Source organism: Microcebus murinus, chromosome 5 (genome assembly GCF_040939455.1).
Source record: "Microcebus murinus isolate Inina chromosome 5, M.murinus_Inina_mat1.0, whole genome shotgun sequence".
Taxonomy (NCBI): Eukaryota; Metazoa; Chordata; class Mammalia; order Primates; family Cheirogaleidae; genus Microcebus; species Microcebus murinus.
The window spans coordinates 86075015-86094401 of NC_134108.1; the positions used below are offsets into that span (position 1 = coordinate 86075015).

At 33.9% G+C, this 19387-nt stretch overlaps 1 protein-coding gene across 1 annotated transcript in view; it reads left to right on the top strand.

The window, feature by feature from the left end:
* The window catches only part of EYS (EGF-like photoreceptor maintenance factor), a 1642296-nt gene that overhangs the window by 1192488 nt on the left and 430421 nt on the right, over positions 1-19387 (top strand). Inside the window, 1 exon segment of the mRNA XM_020287130.2 lies at positions 2900-3132. Coding sequence (XP_020142719.2) covers positions 2900-3132 — 233 coding nt within the window.

The following is a 19387-nucleotide window of genomic DNA, read 5'->3' on the forward strand; positions in this document are numbered from 1 at the left end:
CTTAGCTGGTCTGTCCCTGTATGGCTACAGGTGAATGGAACACATAGTAGTTAGGACAGTTCAGAAAACTACTTTTAATTGAATTGGGGTTCATTATTCTACCTACTACATTTATGAATAAAGAAGTGTGATTTAAAACAACAGCCAGTTTCTAGTTTTTATATAACTAGCTACTAAAGAGTAAAAATTTGATAATAAAATTATTGGTGTAAAGGAGGTAAAAGTTGTTACTATATAAATTATAGCAACTATTTTTACAATGTTTTTTAATAAACTTGAAAATCTCAAACCTGATTTATTTCTAAACTCTTATAAATTCATGATTTATAGAAAAAAAAGAAATTATAACTTCACTGCTCCTGTTTTACATTACTAATTATATTAATATGTTCATCATCCAGTTATTTTAATAAACCTCCACATTCACTTGATATTTTAACCTTTATGTAAAAATAAGTTGAAATTTTAGCAATCAGAAAAAAATATTCTTTTAAAATATATAATGAATTGAATAAATTTTCATTCTAAATTTTAAAATAAGTAAATTCATAACATAACATACAACTTACAAAAAGAAAACTACTGAAAGCCAAGGACTATTAATATTGTTATATTAGATATGAAATTTGTTTTTTATAACATAGAATATACCTGACTAATGCTGCTTTCAAAATTTTATTTATGATCTTGATGTTTTAACTGATAGATCAATTGATAGTAATTATTTTTGTGTAATCAGTTAACAACTGAAATGTGGAAAATACTGATTTTTTTTCCAGGTGAAATATAGGCTCCCTGAGCAGCTACAGTAGGAGAAAAAAGTAGTGACATTTAATTCAGTCTAATTTATTCCTGAGAAAGAAGTGATTGACTACAGTTCATGAAGTCCATGGCAAATGTTAGATGAAATGATGAAATTATTCAGAAATGCTGAAACCAAAAATTAAATTGGAATTTGGAATCCTGAGTAATAAATCCCAAGTAATTCAAATTAGCATTGCCATTTAACTTGACAAAAGTTACCTTAAAAGGACAAACTTATGCTGTGAGTACAAATAAGAAGAACTAAACTAATCTTCGAATAGAAAAAAATCAGAGAAAGTTGATTATAATATTGCATCAAAAGTGTTGGAATTTATATTATTTATGAAACAAAAGAATTATGTAATAGAATAATGAAATTAATCCCAAGGTGACAAAATTATTTTCACCTATTTTTCTTGTTAGTAGTGTGGTACATTGCTTATTTACAAAAAACAGTATTCAAATTAATTTATAAATATTCATTAGAGAGCCTACTAAGGGGCCAAACATTGTTGTTCAGGATAACATGAAGAAAAGAGCAGAGGTAATTTGTCTGTCCTTCATGGAGGCTGTAGTCCAGAGGAAAGAGAAGAGGGAAAGCCTCGGACTTGTCATAAAAATAAACATATTGTTACGATCTGTGATGAACACCATAAAGAAGAATTTCAGGTTGTAAAATGATTGTAACACAGAAGAATTGACCTGTAGCTTAACATTATATTGGTAAAATGTTTTTTATAAATTGTTATCTATTTCATGTTCTTCAACATTCTTATTCCAATAAATTGACATCAGTGTGCATAGTAGATACAAAAAATAGCTATTTTAGTCTCTAATGTCAGCTGGAAAATATGTTTGAACTGACTTCTTTTTCCTAAGCTTTTATCTTTGTGACAATGTACAAAATAAAAATTCACTCAAGTTAAATTGTTGATTATTTCTATTGCAGCAAAATTTTTTACATTAAAAAGATAATTTTCTCATGATTATATGAAGTGAAATTCCAAAAACACTGCTTTTCCAAACAGTATTTAAAACTCACAAGTACACTGAAGACATTAATTCAACAAATGTTTATAAAGTGTTTATTATGAATAAGGATTTCTGCCAAAATGAGAAATTTGTGTGTGGAAGGAGGATAGAAAAACAATGACCATGTGTAGCCTAACAGAGAGGTTGTACACAAAATAATGTAACTGTAAGCACGTTGTAAATGTTCTAACAGTGGTACAAATGACATATGATGAGAGAAAACCAATTTCATCTTGTTGAGCCTCTAACTAATGCTCAGGATATGTATAGGTGGGGACTTGGTATACAGGTGTAAATTAGATAGAAAAAGAGAAATAATATAACGCATAGAAAGTAGTTGAACAAACTTCCTGAATTAGGAAAATTCAGGGTGTATAAGAATTAGTAATCTCATTTGGCTCGAGAGAATTTAAGGTACTTATTATGAATCATGATAAAGTAGGCTAGAAAAGTGGAAAGAAATTAGACTGTTGAGGGGCTTTGGGTGTAAAAATAGGTAATTTCATGTAATTCGGAGAGAATTTTTTGTTGTTAGTCACTATTTATTAGAAAAGAAAAATTAAACTGGTAGTACAGTTTGTGAAAAAAATTAGTAAATCATATGTGGGTATTTCTAAGGTACCTCTTGGATAACTCCCAAAAAATGAATTCTAAGTCACTTTGGGGAATGTATATTTCTAGCAAACAACCTAGAAATCACCCAAGTTTAACTTTAAAATGTAACATGGCCAGATTTCCTAATCTTAGGCTCATAAAATTTGTAGTAAACAAAGGAGGTCTTATGTTAGGCCAAAATTCTAATCCGTTCCCTTAAGAGAATTGACTCTTAAACTTGTGAAGGCCAATTCGTCCAGGTTTCTTACTACTTTAAAGAAATTAGTTTCTCAAAACCACGTAGATTTACTACAGCTACCCGTGATTTACCCAGGGTCCCATTATGTAGCTTAGACATTTTTAAGACTTAAAAAAATCTCATAATTGTAAAACCAACATAATTGTATTTGCCCTCAGTCACTAGTACTTTGACTTATATTTTGTTTTCTGATCTGTTTATCAATCACAGATCCCAGGATGTTACTCTGTCTCCAACAGCTTCCTTCGTTGCTCCCTCTGGAGTGACAGAAGAGATTGACTCCACCTGGACTTTCCTCAGCCCCTCTCCTGCAGCGCCCTCTGTGTGCCAGGAGGAAGTATGCCACAACGGAGGCACCTGCCGGCGCATCTTCCTCTCCAGTGGTGTAACCTCCTTCCAGTGTGACTGCCCACTACATTTTACTGGCCGTTTCTGTGAAAAAGGTAATCAATCTTCATTATCCTGCTATATTTCTTTTTAAAAACTTCTCCGGAGAATGGAAGACAGTTGAAACACATTATAAACATGCTGATGAATACCAGCCCAAAGAAGAAACATCTGTATAATTTCATTTGAAAATGAATTCTAACACTTCTAAAATGAATTCTGAACATTCTCAGCTCAGTGTTGTAGAGACAAAACTAAGATTGTTTTTGCATTAGAAATGGCATTTAAAATATATCTTCAATTGCCACATAAAAGGAGTTAAAATTCAAATGTAGTGTTATTATTTAGCTGTTTCTAAAATTATGGTGAATCCTTTCTTTATCACCATAGAGCATAGCGACAATTGGGTTCTAATTAATACTACTTATATTGCTTACTGGCTAATCAAATCACTACATTTTTATATTTTATATACAGATCCCCATATTTAAATTTAATGTTTAAGAAAATGCATTATTTTTTGATGCTTAAGAATATGGTTTCAGCATTAATGGAGCCATTTATGAATAAAAAAAAAAATGCTACTGTATTGTGAACATCTAATAGCTTCTAAGAGATTTTTAGTTCATTAAGACAGTGCTGGGCAACTAAAGCCAGAATTGCCCTGGACGGATTACAAAGGCATCAGGTCACAATGGGGTTTAGTGAAAAGCGTCCATTGTTGTCTCTATAAAATTAATCACTAGTTCTAAATTAGGAGTGTGGGGATGGAGATTACTATTGAGTTATAATTCAGATTGAAGAAACTTTCATCACTTATCCAAGATTGTATTAAATAACTCTTCTTTTTAGTGCTAAAATGTGGGACCTCATTAATTCAAAGATACATATATGTTATTCTTCCCAAATGACCTTGTGTGACTAATGTGAATGTTTGAACATTCAGCAACATAAGCAAATAACAGTAAAAAACACAGAAATGGAAACAGTTTATTTTCATGTTCATTTTAAAGCATCATATAAATATTCTTAAAAATCAATTTTTTAACTGTAAAATGTTTTTGAAGACACATCACAATGGCTTGATTTGGGGACAAATACTTCTGTATGGAAAATATCATGAGATTTGCTTTCTGCTACAATTTAAGATCATTTATGTTACATTCTATGAGTAGAGGTCTAGGGAGATAATTTAGGTTATAAAGCTCTTTTAGATTCACATTTAACATTTAAAACTCAGAGAGAGCTTTTTCTTTCTTTAACTTTGTGCTAGGCGGAGTCTTTGAAAAATACCTTTTTTATGTCTCTTAAAATATACTTTGATATCTTAATTTTTTAATGTTAGCTCATGTTCTGGTCAATCACACATACTATACTAGGAACAACCCCTAAACCCTCATTCCTTCCTGTCCTACTAAATCCCCAATTCTCTCTGCTTTAACTTTTTACCTATTAGCTTTAATACTTCACAGAGTAACCTATATTTTTCTCCAGAAAAAAAAGAAATTCAGGTGTATTTGGAGTTAAGACAAGGCTTGACTGAGGTTTAATGTATTTAGTGGTTTTGGCAGCAGAATGTAGGAAATTGACCTCAGGAAAAAAACTGTGAATCTGCCCTATATTCATTGTTGGAATTATTTTATTTTTTTTCATATTGTTAATCACTCTCTATTGAATTTATAATATTTTAAAAACTAATAAATTGGATGATAATATTTTGCTAAATAATAGATAATCTACTATAGAATGTTTATTTTAAATGCATAATAATCAGAAACTATGCATATTTTATTAATAATTATTAGCAATTATAAAAATATATTTCTAAAAGAAAATTTGATTCAGTATACCTGAGGCATATGATACACTAAACAAAATTCAGCAATAGGACTATTTTTAGACTATTAGATATCATAGTATTATCTTAATTTGATTAATATTGTCTCCTTTTCTAGGAAATATTTCAGTATAATAGAGTTTTTTTGTGATGTGCATTTTCAGAACTAAAAATATTATTTCTAAATATAAAACTAGTAGATATTTATTTTCAACCATTTTAACTATTTGCCCCTTAAATTTGAATAAAGTACCTTGCCTCTTTCAATCATAAAGAAAGCCAAGAGCAGTTTTGTATTTTCAACCTATTGCTATAAATATAATTCATAATGGTATGTGCCTTAGAATCCACACTGAAAGATGTTGACTGCTGCCTAAGGCTGTGATTCAGCAATCAGGTACCATGATGTAACTTTTTATATATGAACTAGGTTGGCCAGATGCCATAATTTTTAAGTGTAAATTTCAATAAACCGTATTGTAGACCAAAGTGTTTCCATTGCCTGGTAAAAACTTTGCTTTGGATAAGCAACTCCTAAATCTTCCCTATTTATATTTATTATACATGTATATAAAATCTCTTAGAAATGTTCTTAGTATGAAATGCTTAAAGTTTACAGATAAATCAGAATTTACCGATAGATCACCACAAAAATAATTTCTTAAATGAGTCCGTTATTGAGTAGTACAATCGACACCTAAAATTTATGAACTTCTGCTTCAGGAATAAAATTTACATAATATTATTGTGAAGAGTTCTGACTTATCAGACACTGCAGTGAATGCTTCATGCATATTATTTCACTCAACCAGCTGAAGTGGGCTCTCTAAATTACCTTCCTCCCCCCCATTTACAAATGAGAGATCTAAAGTCTAGAGTTGTTAAATTATTTTCTCAAGGTCACACAGCTTGTACATAGTGGAAATGGGATTAGAGTAATTTTGACTGACTCCAGATTTCACATTTAACCACCATGCTATATTGCCGCACTAGTTAGAAAATCGAATTTAATGTGATGGCATGAAGTAGAATTTTTACATTGTTCCACTCTTTTATCTGTTTGTAAAAAGCACCTTTACTTTAGGAAGAAAAGAGATATTACTTAAAAAAATAAAATTTCAAAAATCAGAGAACCAAAGAAGTTAATATGGATCTAATAAGTTTTTAATGAAGAAGGTATTATCATAACCCCATTCAATTAAACTGAAAAACACATTAGGTGACCCCCAAAAATTATCTTGAGTGGTCACATATTTTCAAAATGATTTCACTTAAACTAAAATATAGAAAGTAGTTTTAAGAGTATTTGAATTTCAGGAAAATCTAGATATAACTGATGAAAGAACATGACTGAAAAAATATTAATTGCATAGACATCTAGATGTAAAGATATTTTGGAAATTAATTTTTCTTCCCAAGCCTTGCTCCTTTTTAACTTCTAGTTAATATTCTTAACTGAGAGAGAATGCTAAACTATTTTATCTTAAAAGCTTTGATGTTTCACAGAAAAATGGAGGTAAAAATTAACATATAGGCCTATAGCACTAGAATAAGTAACACAGAAAGTGCTTTGCGAGCTATGTTGCCCAGTAATGAGTAGCCTGCACACATATTTCCTATCTATTCGGCATTACATCATGTGCTCTACTTTATCAAATCTTCCATACTCAATCAGCTAATGACATTGTCTTATAGAATTAGTTTGATTTAATATTTTTTTCTCAGCACATACTATCTTAATTCATATTAGCTAAACCTTGTTGCCCACTTTATCATAATTATCCTGCATCTCACCAAGGGAAACATAAGAACATATATATATATTCTTGCTTTGTTTTATGTGGCTGCATGCAGGCAGATGGCTGTCTCCTACTGTAAAGTTCAGAGTGACAGATTTAGAATATCAGTGTCTTGTGCTGGGGGAAAGCGTATGCCTCTGACTATTAATTATAGTATTAACATTTTTAAACAGCCACATACTTTTTAGTGTTCCATGAAGCCATTTTATAAATAGTTCAATAAATGAGTATTTAAATGCCATACATTAAAAGCAAGAAATCTTTTGTTTTATTTGATATCCTGTCTGTTTATGTTCCATATATGTTTAAAGGTTAACTGTACTGAGTAAATTGCAAACCTAAAAATAAAAATGAGAAGTTTTACTAGATGTTTTGTCTTGTTAAAAATAAAAAAGACTGCTTTGATGTCAGTCTTTGTTTTTACCATAACTGAAATATATTTAAAAGTCACATTAGTCTAAATGTATTAACTTTAAATCAGGGGGCTGAATGTCAGGCATTCCAAAGCCAAAAAAGGCAGAGAAACAGAGCATTGATAAGGTTTTTATAATCAGGGATTTGTCTTCTTTCCAGAGAACTGATGGTCTACATCATCAGAATAAAATCAAGAAATAGGTGTCTGCCTTTTCACACATAATACCCATGTCTGAAAATCTATCTTTGAAATCAGAGAGTAATGCTGCATATTTGTTAATAAATGACAATAGCTGATATATTAGGACGTTAAATTGAAAACGAATGGGGATTGAAGTCAAGGACAGGGGCTGAAGGGAGATAAGATTACCTATTATCAAAATGAGAGGATTTCATTTTTGAAGGCAGGGGCAAGCTGGAGGTCTCTAATCAGCTCTGCTCTTCACCACTGTCAGCTACTGCATTCTCAACCAGGGAGCACTATGACCAGCTGGAGAAAAAAAAAAGACACTCCTTATCCTGGTACTTATATTAAATAAGTGTGACATAAAGTATAAATCAAAGTTGGCAGGGCTGTATTCTTCCCTGGATTTTCTAGAGGAAAATGTATTTCCTTTCCTTTTCCATCTTATAGAGGCTATCTTCATTCCTTGGCTCAGGGCCCCTTCATCCATCTTCAAAGCAAGCAATGGTGGGGCTAATTGTTCTCATTATTACTCAGACCTACTTTTCCACCTCCATTTTCTACATTTAAGGATGCTTGTGATTACATAGATCCCACTGAGATAATCCAGGATAATCTCTGTGTCTCAAGTGAGCTGATCAGCAATTTTATTTCCATCTGCAACCTCAGTTCTCCTTTGTCATATAAGGCTGCAGTCCCCAACCTCGGGGCTGAGGACCGGTACCAGTCTGTGGCCTGTTACTGGCCAGGCCACACAGCTCCACCTCCTGCCAACCACTGCCCATGGAAAAATTGTCTTCCATGAAATGGGTTACTGGTGCCAAAAAGGTTGAGGATCACTGATATAAGGTAACATATACACAAATTTTAGGAATTAAGATGTGGACATCTTTGGGGGTGCTATTATTCTGCCTACCAGAAAAGCTGGTCATCTCTCAGGGGACTTACATGATCATACAGAAAAGAACATTTATTTCATGGATATCTGGTGCTCATAGAATTTAGAGAAGTGAAACCAGCTTGTAAAAGGCACTGGAGGATGTTCTGGAAGGCCAGGCAATGACAACTATGGTGAGACTCACTCAGAAACAGGCTGGTCTATCCACCCCCACCACAAACTGTCTCCATGTTCTGAGTCACTTGCTCAAGATTCAGAATCCCAAGAGAAGCAGTGAAATTGTATAATTGGCAAAACCTCAAACATATACTAACCAACTGCTGTACAGGAAAGGAAGAGAGGCACAAGAGGGGACATTTTTCCTTAGGTTTCTAAGGAAAACTAGTTACTAGTTTCTAGTAACTAGACCATGTAATACAGCAAGATCTCACACAATGAATTTCTTCTTCATTTCCACCCAAAATTATAATCATTCACAAGAGGCATACTTAGCACACATACACACTCCGTTTTTTTCCTGAATTTCTGCTTTTCTCATTCATCTATATTGCAGAATAATAACGCAGAAGTTTTTGTTGCCTTTCCTCCTTACAAACACATCATCAAAGATTCATGAACAAATATTCTTTCCCTTTCTTTCAATTTAGGTCACCAGGAAAAAAATATTTTCTGGAGAAGGTGGTATTGGAAATTGTATTTAAAAGGATGAGTTTAAATGGTACTTAAAAGGAATTAGAATAAAGAAACACATAAAGGAAAAGAGTTATCGAGATTGGTTTGGGAGCAGGGCACATGTGGGATCAGCTGAGAAATAAAGCCAGAAATTTAGGTGAGAGTCATACTGCAGAAAACCCAAAGTGACAGATTAAGATATGAAATTCATTAGCAATGATTTTCAATCAGGCAAAAGACTTAATGACCAGAGTTTGGCTTCAGAATGATGAATATGAGATTAGAATATAGAAAGGAATATGGTGGGGAAGGGCATAAGATTGGGAGAAATATTGGGAAGCAAATATAACATGCTAAAAAATAGGATGAAAACTCTTTTAACACTAATTCTTGCTAATAATTTGGAAGTATAGCAGATCTTTCTGTTCTCTGTGCAGAATATAGTATATATTTTTTTGTCAAAAATTGGCCAGCCTGAATCAGGCTTATATCCTTTAATGTATTATTTTGTGAGGGAAAAAAGTTTGGTATGAAATGTGATTATAAAAGGCAATTCACAGTAAAGGTCTCTTTGTCTCCTTTTTCTTGAATCATTAGTTATTCACAGAAAAACCAAATCACCTGCAGTAAAACTTTACCATGGCACAAACAATATAGATATAAAGTAAATGACATGTTCTTATTGTACAAATGGTTACAGTCAAAGCAAGAACAGCCAGCTAGCTGAATATTTGTAAGTACATATATGCACACACACTGGGAAGTATAATTTATCTTATATGTCTACCTCAGTGATAAATTTCTCAAGTCATGACTTTATTGTATGCACACCTACTTCCTGCTAATAGATTTATCACACATCTCTCTCTCTCTCTCTCTCTCTCTCTCTCTCTCTCTCTCTCTCTCTCTCTTTCTCTCTCTCTCACACACACAGTAAAACATGAAAGATAATTAAAATATATGTTTAGGATCTTTTGTAGGGCTATTAAAATCATTTATTATTGAAAAACACTTCAAAATTAAATTAATTGAAACTCATAATTTACAGATGCAGAAACAATGTTCAAAACTAGTATAACAATGCAAGTAGACTGCCAGTTAAGGGCAAATCTAGAGTTAGAATACAGTGTCCTCAAATCTACCACAACACGTATCCTCCAAGGTTTTTCAATGGTAGATTTCAGGTTGAAATGCAAGAAAAATATATTCAGTTGCATATACTAGAGATAAACAATTGCATAAACTTTGATAAATTAAGATAGTAATGACTTCAATTGTACTGAATTATCTCTAGATAGATAGATTTGACAACAGGCATACAAACATGACATTTGATGAAGTTGCTAATGATCCTTATAATTGTCAGGCATGCTTAAAAGTGTAATATTGTTTTTCTAAAGTAAATTTGCTTATGAAAATAGAAAGAAGAAAAGCTAATTGGAATTCCTTATATTACTGTTAATGGAATTACTTTAAAAGAGGTAACAATTAGAAAAAAATAGTTTGTTGGTTTTCATACAATATTTAATTTTTTATTGATTCTATAGAGGCACTGTCCAATAAAGATATAAAAGAAAGCATATATGCAATTTTAAAATTTTCATGGTGCCACATTAAAAAGCTAAAAAGATAAAGAAGTGAACTTTAATATTATTATATTTTATTTAGCCTAGTATATCCAAAATATTATTTCAACAATATAAAAATATCAAAGAAATACTTTATATTCTTTTTTTATAATAAGTCTATGAAATCTGGTATATTCTTTATACTTATAGCAAATCTTAATTCAGAGTGGCCACATTTCAAGCACCCAATAGTTAGATGTCTGAAAGTCTTAGTTTGTTTCATTCTATTATAACAAAATACCTGAGATTGAGTAATTTATCATAAACATAAATTTATTGGCTCACAATTATGGAGTCTGGGAAGTTCAAGATCAAGGTGCCAACATCTGGTGAGGACCTTCATGCTACATAATCAAACAGCAGAAGAGGAGAGGTAGAAAGAGGGCAAGAGGGGGCCCAACTTAACCTTTTATAATGGCATCAATTCCCGCTGTAAGAGTGGAGCCCTTATGGCTTAATCACCTCTTAAAGGTCCCACTATTTAATACTATTACAATGGCAATTAAATTTCAATACGAGTTTTGGAGGGGACAAAAATTTAAAGCACATTACTAGTGTATAACCTTATCAGACTGCAAAGTGCCAAAAGACCAAAATAAAATGCCTTAACAATTGTAATGGCATTGCTTGCACAAAAGTATTGATATGGGAAAAGATAAAGAGACTTTTCTACTTAAAAGTTTGATTAGAGTAGAATGTGAGAAGATGTAATCAACTGAAGTTACGTAAAGTCTCAGTTAGGACACTGAATTATATTATTCATTCAAAGAGCAAGCATCAAAACTTATTTATTTAACAAACTCTAGATTGCTCATTTTGATCTCTCTTCTCTTAGCTATCCATGCTTATATTATCTATCTACTATTAGATTAGGCTCCAACTGAATCCTGCAGCCTTAAATGCCATCTATATGCTGATTGTTGCCAGATTTATTTATCCAATCCTGACCTTTTGCTGCATGCCAGACATGCGTATTACATTTGTATATTAAACAAAGCCTTTCATACAAAAATGGGTCATGAAACTTATGCAGGAATTCCCCTTCATTCTTACATTAATGTATTTATTCATTTATAAATTAAGTTAGAATCATTTAACCATCTCTACCAAGATTCCACTGTATACTTACTATGGGCTAAGCACTGCCTGTAACACAGATCATAATTGGTGAATAAGGTTGACATGCTGCCTTCCCTTTGTCATTTATAAGAGGCATAAATCAATAAAGAATATCTATATATAAGATTAAAATTAATATGCAAACTCTAAAACAGAGTGCCATAATAAGGAAGAACAATGTGGGGTGCAGTGGAGTGGAGAAAAACCTATTTAAAAACCCACTGTGAAGAAATGCCATTTAAGCCCAAACTAAAAAAAAATGAAAGTTCACTAGCATTTTGTAAAGCAGAGGAAAGAATATTCCAAAGAGAATAGTACACTTCCATGAACATGAATATGTAAAAAATGACTTTTTGTGAGTTTCTTTTTAAGAGAAAACTATAGGTACCAATAATTTTCTTAGACTGAATATAAGGCTAAAACAAAATATTGAGAAAAAAACAATTTCTTTAATTTTATTCATTATTGTTTTTTTAAAATTTGTAGTGAGCCTACTGTCCCTCATCTCAAGAAATTTAGGAAAGTTTTATGGCCAAATGCTAAATATAATGGCTGGCTTCCTCAGTCACTGAAATCCATACTCTTTCAAAGAAAATGCACTTTTTTCTGAGAACATATTATCAGACAATTAAATTAATGGGGTTTAGTTGAATTCTACTTTCCCATCATTTTCCATTTTAACATAATGGTAGAGGAACTACAGTACTACTTTTGTACTATACAATTTATAATGAAATAGTAAATATTTGAAATAAAATACTGTTCTCTAGTTAACTAGAAGAAATCAGTGCAAAAAACCGAAGAATATATATTTGGATAATACGAAAGACCAACAGTAAAAACAAGGCTAATATTAACTTGCTATAAAATGTTTAACACAATGGCAAAACAAAAAGACTATGATGACCAGAGATAATTAAGAATAAAATTAGTGGCCTCTGGAAAATTGATTTTCAGACAAGTATTTTCCTCAATGTGATGTACCTTTGGCAGGAAAAATTAATGGATCTTATATTTAAAAGATGACTTCATGTCCTCACTTGTAAATACAATTTTATTAATGAAATTGAGACCTACCTGAGCAAAAAATTTATTCTTTAAACTGTCCTTGAAATATTAACTCAATTTCAAATGCTTTAATTTATTTTGCGAAAGTGTCTCTGTGAATGTCTCTTTATTCTCTGTCCTAGGATCATAGATGTGGATATGAATAAATATGAATAGATATGAGTGAATATGGAAATTAAAAATAATCCTCACACATATGTTACCTTTTGCCTGCAGTTCCCTTGGCTGCCTGTGGTTTAAAAGTGGGAATTGGGAAATTTGTGTAATCTTAATGTTTCTTAGTTCCTTCTAATCCTTGGGGGAGAATATTTTCCAAGACTCCCAGGGGATGCTTGAACCCTCGGATAGTACCAAGCCCCTCAGTATATACAGTCACCCCTCATTATCTATGAAAGATCAGTTCCAGGACCTCCCTTGAACACCCAAATCCATGGATGCTCAACTCTCTTAAATAAAATGGACAAAGGGATGATTCACATCCAAGGTGGAACAAAGCTGGATGGCACAAGATTTCATCACGCTACTCAGAACGGCACACAATTTAAAACTTGTGAATTGTTTATTTCTGGAATTTTCCATTTAATATTTTTTGACTGTGGTTGACCACAGGGTAATTGAAACTGCTGAAGGCAAAAAGGAAGAATTACTGTAATATCAAATTATCTTAGTCCATTCTGTGCTGCTATAAGAGAATACCATAGAGTGGGTAATTTATAATGAACTAAACTTTCATGGCTCATGTTACTGGAGGCTGGGAAGTCCTTGATTCAGGAACTACATCTGAAAAGGATGCACCTTTTTACTGTGGCATCCTATGACGGAAGGCAAAAGGACAAAAATAGGGTGAGAGGGAGAGAGAAAAAGTGAGCCCAACTACTCCTTTTATTATGAACCTACTCCTGTGAATGACATTAATCCATTCACTTTGCCTTCATAGACTAATCACTTCTCATTAGGCCCCACCTCCCAACACTGTTGCACTGGGGAATAAGTGTGCAACACGTGTCTTGTGGGATACACATTCAAACCACAGCAGTAACTATTAGCAGTAACTAAAAAATAAAGCAACAGATAATAATAGCTAATAAGTACCATTTCACACTTGGTACACACTGTGCTAAACTCTTTTTATGCATTTTCTCTTTCAGTCCACACACCAACCCTTTGAGTCAAATAATAATTTATTAATCAAAGTTCTTTTCATCTCCAAGTTACAGAAACCAACTCAAAAAATAATAACTAACAGGTGCTGAATGTGTAATGTGTGCTAGGCATATTAGTAAGATTAGGAATATATATTATTAATCTTAACCTATAGTGACTCATTCAATCCTCATAAATAAGCATCATTTTGAAGTAAATCTTATTCTATCCCTATACTTTCAGAGGAAACATGGAAACAGAGAGTTTAAGTAATTTTCCCATGGTTACTCAGCCAGTAAATTCTAGAATTAGGATTTGAAGTTTTACCTATCTGATCCAAGTTAACTTAAGCAAAGATAGGAAAAAAAATATTATACAAATATAAATGTGTCATCTCATAGAAACCCAGAATGAAAATCCAAAAATGTTTGCAGGAGAGAACTAGAACTAGAAACAAAAGGACTCTCAGTATTTTCTCTGTTGGAGTCATGTTTCATTCTTCATATCATCTTTTGACTGACAATGGATTTTGCATCAACACTGGAGAGTCCTGCCAAAGGAGGGCTGAATAGGCCTTGGAATCACCCTGGGAAAGAAATGCTGACTGTCCAGTTTGACTAAGAGGAGCAACCCTGGCCCAATCACTCTGGCCTAAAGTAAGCAAGCACTCATCTACCCTGCAGATCAGAAAGCAGCTGCCCAAGAAGGAAGAGCTATGGTAGGATGGAAATATACTACAAAATGTGTAAACTACAACTTTTAATATTCCCATCCTATTGATGAAAAACTGAGAACAGATAAAATAATTTGTGGGGGTCATGCAGTGACTAGCAAAGTCAGACCTCCAACCAAGGCATATTTAAATGCCAAAAATTATGTTTTTTGTTGTTTTTTTTTTTTTACCTACTATGCATTTCTATTAAAAAGTCTCCCTTAAAAAACAAACAAAAAAACCAAGGGTATTTGCATTGAGATGATGCCATCCATATTGATATTTAGGTATAAATGACCTAATTCAGCGGATTATACTCAAGAATAATACCTCTCATCACTGACTTAAATATACTATCAGATTTCCCTTTTCCTCTTTATTTGTAGCAATCTGGGTATATCTCATAACTTTCATCTCTCTCCGATCAAAAAATCTAATCCAATTTGAAACTTCCCACACCCAATTTGAAACTATTCACATCCTCCTGCCCCTCCCTTTGATACACTCAAACCTAAAGTCTTCAGGGTCAGATCAGGTTAGTAGGAGTCAGGAAAAGTCTCAAAAGTTATATTCTTTAGCAGGTGCTGATTGTGATTCTGTGTGGGCAGCAAATGCATTGTCATGGCAGCTGCATCCACCGTTTGCTGGTGATTTTCTACAACACCTTTCCCTGTTATAGGCTGTGCACTCTCAGATATTGAATAATATCCTACAAATTCCCTTTGGCAACTGTTGGGGAAGTACACATCTCCCCTTTTTGGCTGGTGTACTTGATGAGGTGGACACATTCTAGGACAAGATTTTTTCCAGGTGTCTTGAGCCGAGCTACCTTACTTATCATCAATTGGATCCCAGAAAATCTCAGGCATCACACTGTCAACTAGTAGAAGTGCGAATAAACTCATGAGTGAATCCTCCCTCTCCTCACTAACTTTGCAGGCTTCTCCGGCCCTTCGACGGCCTTCAAGATTCTCTGGGCAAGAGGCAGGCCCCAGTGTCCATTCTCTGCCTCCTAACTCTAGGATGTCAAAGGCAAACACAGCCAGACATTAGTTAAAAAGATGAAAACAGATTTTATTCAGTAACTACTCACAGCAAGGGAAAGAGCTGAGCTCCACTCTGATTTGTGCAGAGATGATTGGGCCTTTTAAAGGTAGAATGAGAGATAGGAAAGAATGAGCAGAGACTCAAGTAGAGCCAGAGAAGTAAAAACTTACCAAGGGTTGGTCAGTGTAAATGTGCTTAGGCCAGCTGTGTCTGCTGGCTGGCAATTTTCCCAAGTCAAGATTCCATCTATGCACAGACGCTGGCTCTCAGTTTCCTAAAAATAACAATTCTGAGTTGTAGGAGATGCATGTACATCTCAAAGGGACAAAAGGAGGATTCATGATTGTAAGGCTTTTCTAGCAAATGTTCTAAGAAAGGGAGGCCGGAGGCCTATCCTCAGAGGTTGGCTAAAACAAATTGGCCTGATAGCATTGAGTTTTCTCAGGCAAGCATTTTAATGGGGTTAGGGGGATGACTGGGGTCATCCTAGGGACAGAACCTCCTGCTTCTAGAGACCATGCTAGAGTTTGGTCCTTTCTTAATTTGGATGCAGAGGTTTGGATGCAGTCATTGTGTGCTAGGGTTCTGCAGCTCTCAAGGAACACATGTCAGTCCTCCCAAGAACTCGTCTCTCTGCACAGATAGCAACAGAGAAAATCCTACAAATTGCTTTAGCTCCACCAGCGTGTCTCCTGCTACCCACTAATTCTGAGTGGTCCACTTTTGGGGATTTTCTCACTTCATTTGGGGTGGGGACAAGTGATGTAATCTGTCTTTAAATCACTCTGAAGAATCCCCCTCAATAATAAATCTCTAGTTTTCTTTCATATAGACTTGGGGGGAGATGGTATGTAGCTAGATCAATTAGTGTGTAACTACCTCGATATGTTTAATATCCCTCTTTAGAAGAGGTAGATAATTATCACCCTTTGCAGTTTGGAGACTGTATTAAGAATTATGAGAAAACAGGAAAAGTCCTCTTATACAGTAGTCCCCAACCTTTTTGGCACCAGGAACCGGTTTCATGGAGGACAGTTTTTCCATGGGGTGGAAGGTGGCAGAGTTCAGGCGGTGATCCCGGCGATGAGGAGCAGAAGCTGTAAATATAGATCAAGCTTCACTTGCTTACCCACCACTCACCTCCCGCTCTGTGCCCCACCCCACCCCTATTCCAAGTTTCATGGAAGACAATTTTTCCACAGGGATGGCATGGGATGGGGGGGTGTGAGGGGAGGCGGTGGAGCTTGGGCGGTGATACCCACCTGGTTCCTAACAGGCCACAGACCGGTACAGGCCACAGCCTAGGGATTGGGGACCTCAGGTCTTATAGATGCTGTTATATTAACTACAGCTAGGATACATTTTAATCAACATGGAAAGGAATCCATTTTTTAGAAATAATAGTATTTTTTTCTTGCAATTTTTTAAGAATATTTGCACTGTCTCATCCCTAGTGGCAGAGGAGTTCAACTATACCCAAAGGGGTTCTGAAGATACAGATGAAATCCAAAGATCTTGAGATTTTCTTAATTATTAATAATAACATTTACATGCTCTTTATATTCTATAACATATATGCTGTGATATAAATAGTGAATGAAACCATCCTCTGTGAATTTTCACGTTTCTTCTCTGACTGCAAGCAAATCTGACATGCTGATGCAGATTCTGGGGAACATGTCTATTTGAGAAGCACAGGTTTATTGAAAAAGACTGGAAGTAAGAAGATAGGAAATTGAGTGTCAGCCCTTCCCTTAATTAGTTATGAAACTTTGGGGAAATCTTGACTTCTTTGACCTTCAGTTTCTCTGTCTTTAAAGTGTCAGAGTTGAAACCAATTTGAGAGTCTCTTTTAGCTCTAAAATGCATTGATGCCCAGATTGGGTCTCTAACATGAAACCTCTTAGATTCAATTCAGCCATTGCTCTGGACTTTGGACTAAGGGGTAGCCTATGAAACTGTGTTTCACCCGCAGAAATGTCTACTTAACTTGGCAGAAAAACTCGTTAGTCAGGCTCTTTTCCTACTTTGCTATTCAGTTATTGCAGGATGAGCTCCCCAGATGCAGAATCCAAGACAGAGATTGCAGTGCACAGATTTTATAAAAGGAGTGCTTTCAAGGCAGCACTTGTGGGGAAAGGAAGGCAGTAGGACTAGACAGTGAGAGCCTCACAGCATCCACTGCATGAATCTATCTATGACCACTTACATTCTTTTTCAGACTGGAAATTCTACCATGGGCTTCTCTTACGCACTTTCTATGGCATAACTATCAAACAGAACAACTTCTGACACATAGGGAGAAAAGATGTTGTTTTGGAGTTGTAGAGAATGTCTTGAAGTACATACCCTCACTTAATTTTTCGTTCCCAATTGAGAGACTTTGTTTCTCTCATACAGTTTGAGAATATGATTTCTTTTTGCACATGATTACCTGGGTAGTCTCTCGGACTCCCTGGTGTTTTACTCATCTAGATTCATTACTGACTTCTTTTCCAAAGGAGCTATGCTTAATTCTTCTTCCAAATACATTTCTTTACCTGACACATGTCCTTCATGATCTGGTGCTTGCTAACTTGTTTAGCTTTGTTTTCCTCCAACCTCCTTCCATTCAAACCTATAATCCAATTATACTAAGGGATTTATAATTCCCAACCTTCCATGTCCTGTGATGTCTTATGTCCCATATCCTCTAATGTTCCTATTAATACTATGTGAAATATCCTTCTTAACCTTGGTAGCTATTTTTCTTCCTTGAAGGCTTGGATCAATTATTATTTCTACTGGGAAGCCCATCTTTTTGTCATCCAAATCCCAGCACACTTGCAGTTTCCCACTGTATGTTCCCATAGTATCCTGTGCCGTTCTCTATTTTTGTATTTAACGCCGTGTACTTTCTTATTGTATTAATTTATGTCTCACTCCTAAATGGCAAAATATCAAAGAGAGTGACCGATTTTCTTTTGTATTTTTCTCTCCCTGGCATTTCTCTCCCTGGCACCTGGGATATAGAAACAAATACAATGGTTTTTATTAAATGTAAAGAGAACTATTTTTTTGTAAGTAGCTAAATAATCGTTTAGCTATTGGAGTATATTTGGTAAACACCATGTTATTTAGCAAAACAAAATTAAAAATTATAGAAATTGCTTCTCTCTATAGCTAATTAGAGGCACAATCTCTGACTTTGTCTCCAAACTAGTTCTGAATTTGGACATTTTTTCAAATTTTATATTCATTTCAATCTATACCCTGAATATTCAGGCAACCCTCCTAACTTTGGTTTATTTAAGAACTCTTCATCATACTTACATTCATCCTTCTCTCCTCTTGTATATTAAGTATAAAATATTTGGACTATGGTATTTATAAATGTACCTGACTAAAAACTAACAAATTTCCTAGAAAGCTTCTCTACAGTTATGATAACATTTAAAACATGACAACACAAGAATCAGACAAAATATTTTTGACACATCTCTGAAACTTTGCTATAATTTGTTGTTCTGAATAAATTGGAAATAACTTAACTTTCATAAATAGTTTATAAATACTTATTACCCTCAAAAAATTCAAGCAACTCCAGCAAATTTCAATTTTAGTATCATAAATCACTGAAGATTATCCCCTAGATCTCTCTATAATAGTGTTCAGAATAAAGAAAATGGAATAACTTGCTATCTTTATGATTAGAATGAAAGTTTGAAACCCATGATACCAATTTTTAAAAATATTTTTGGCAACTTTTACTTATTATTCCAATCAGATCAGCATAATTTTACATATGTTG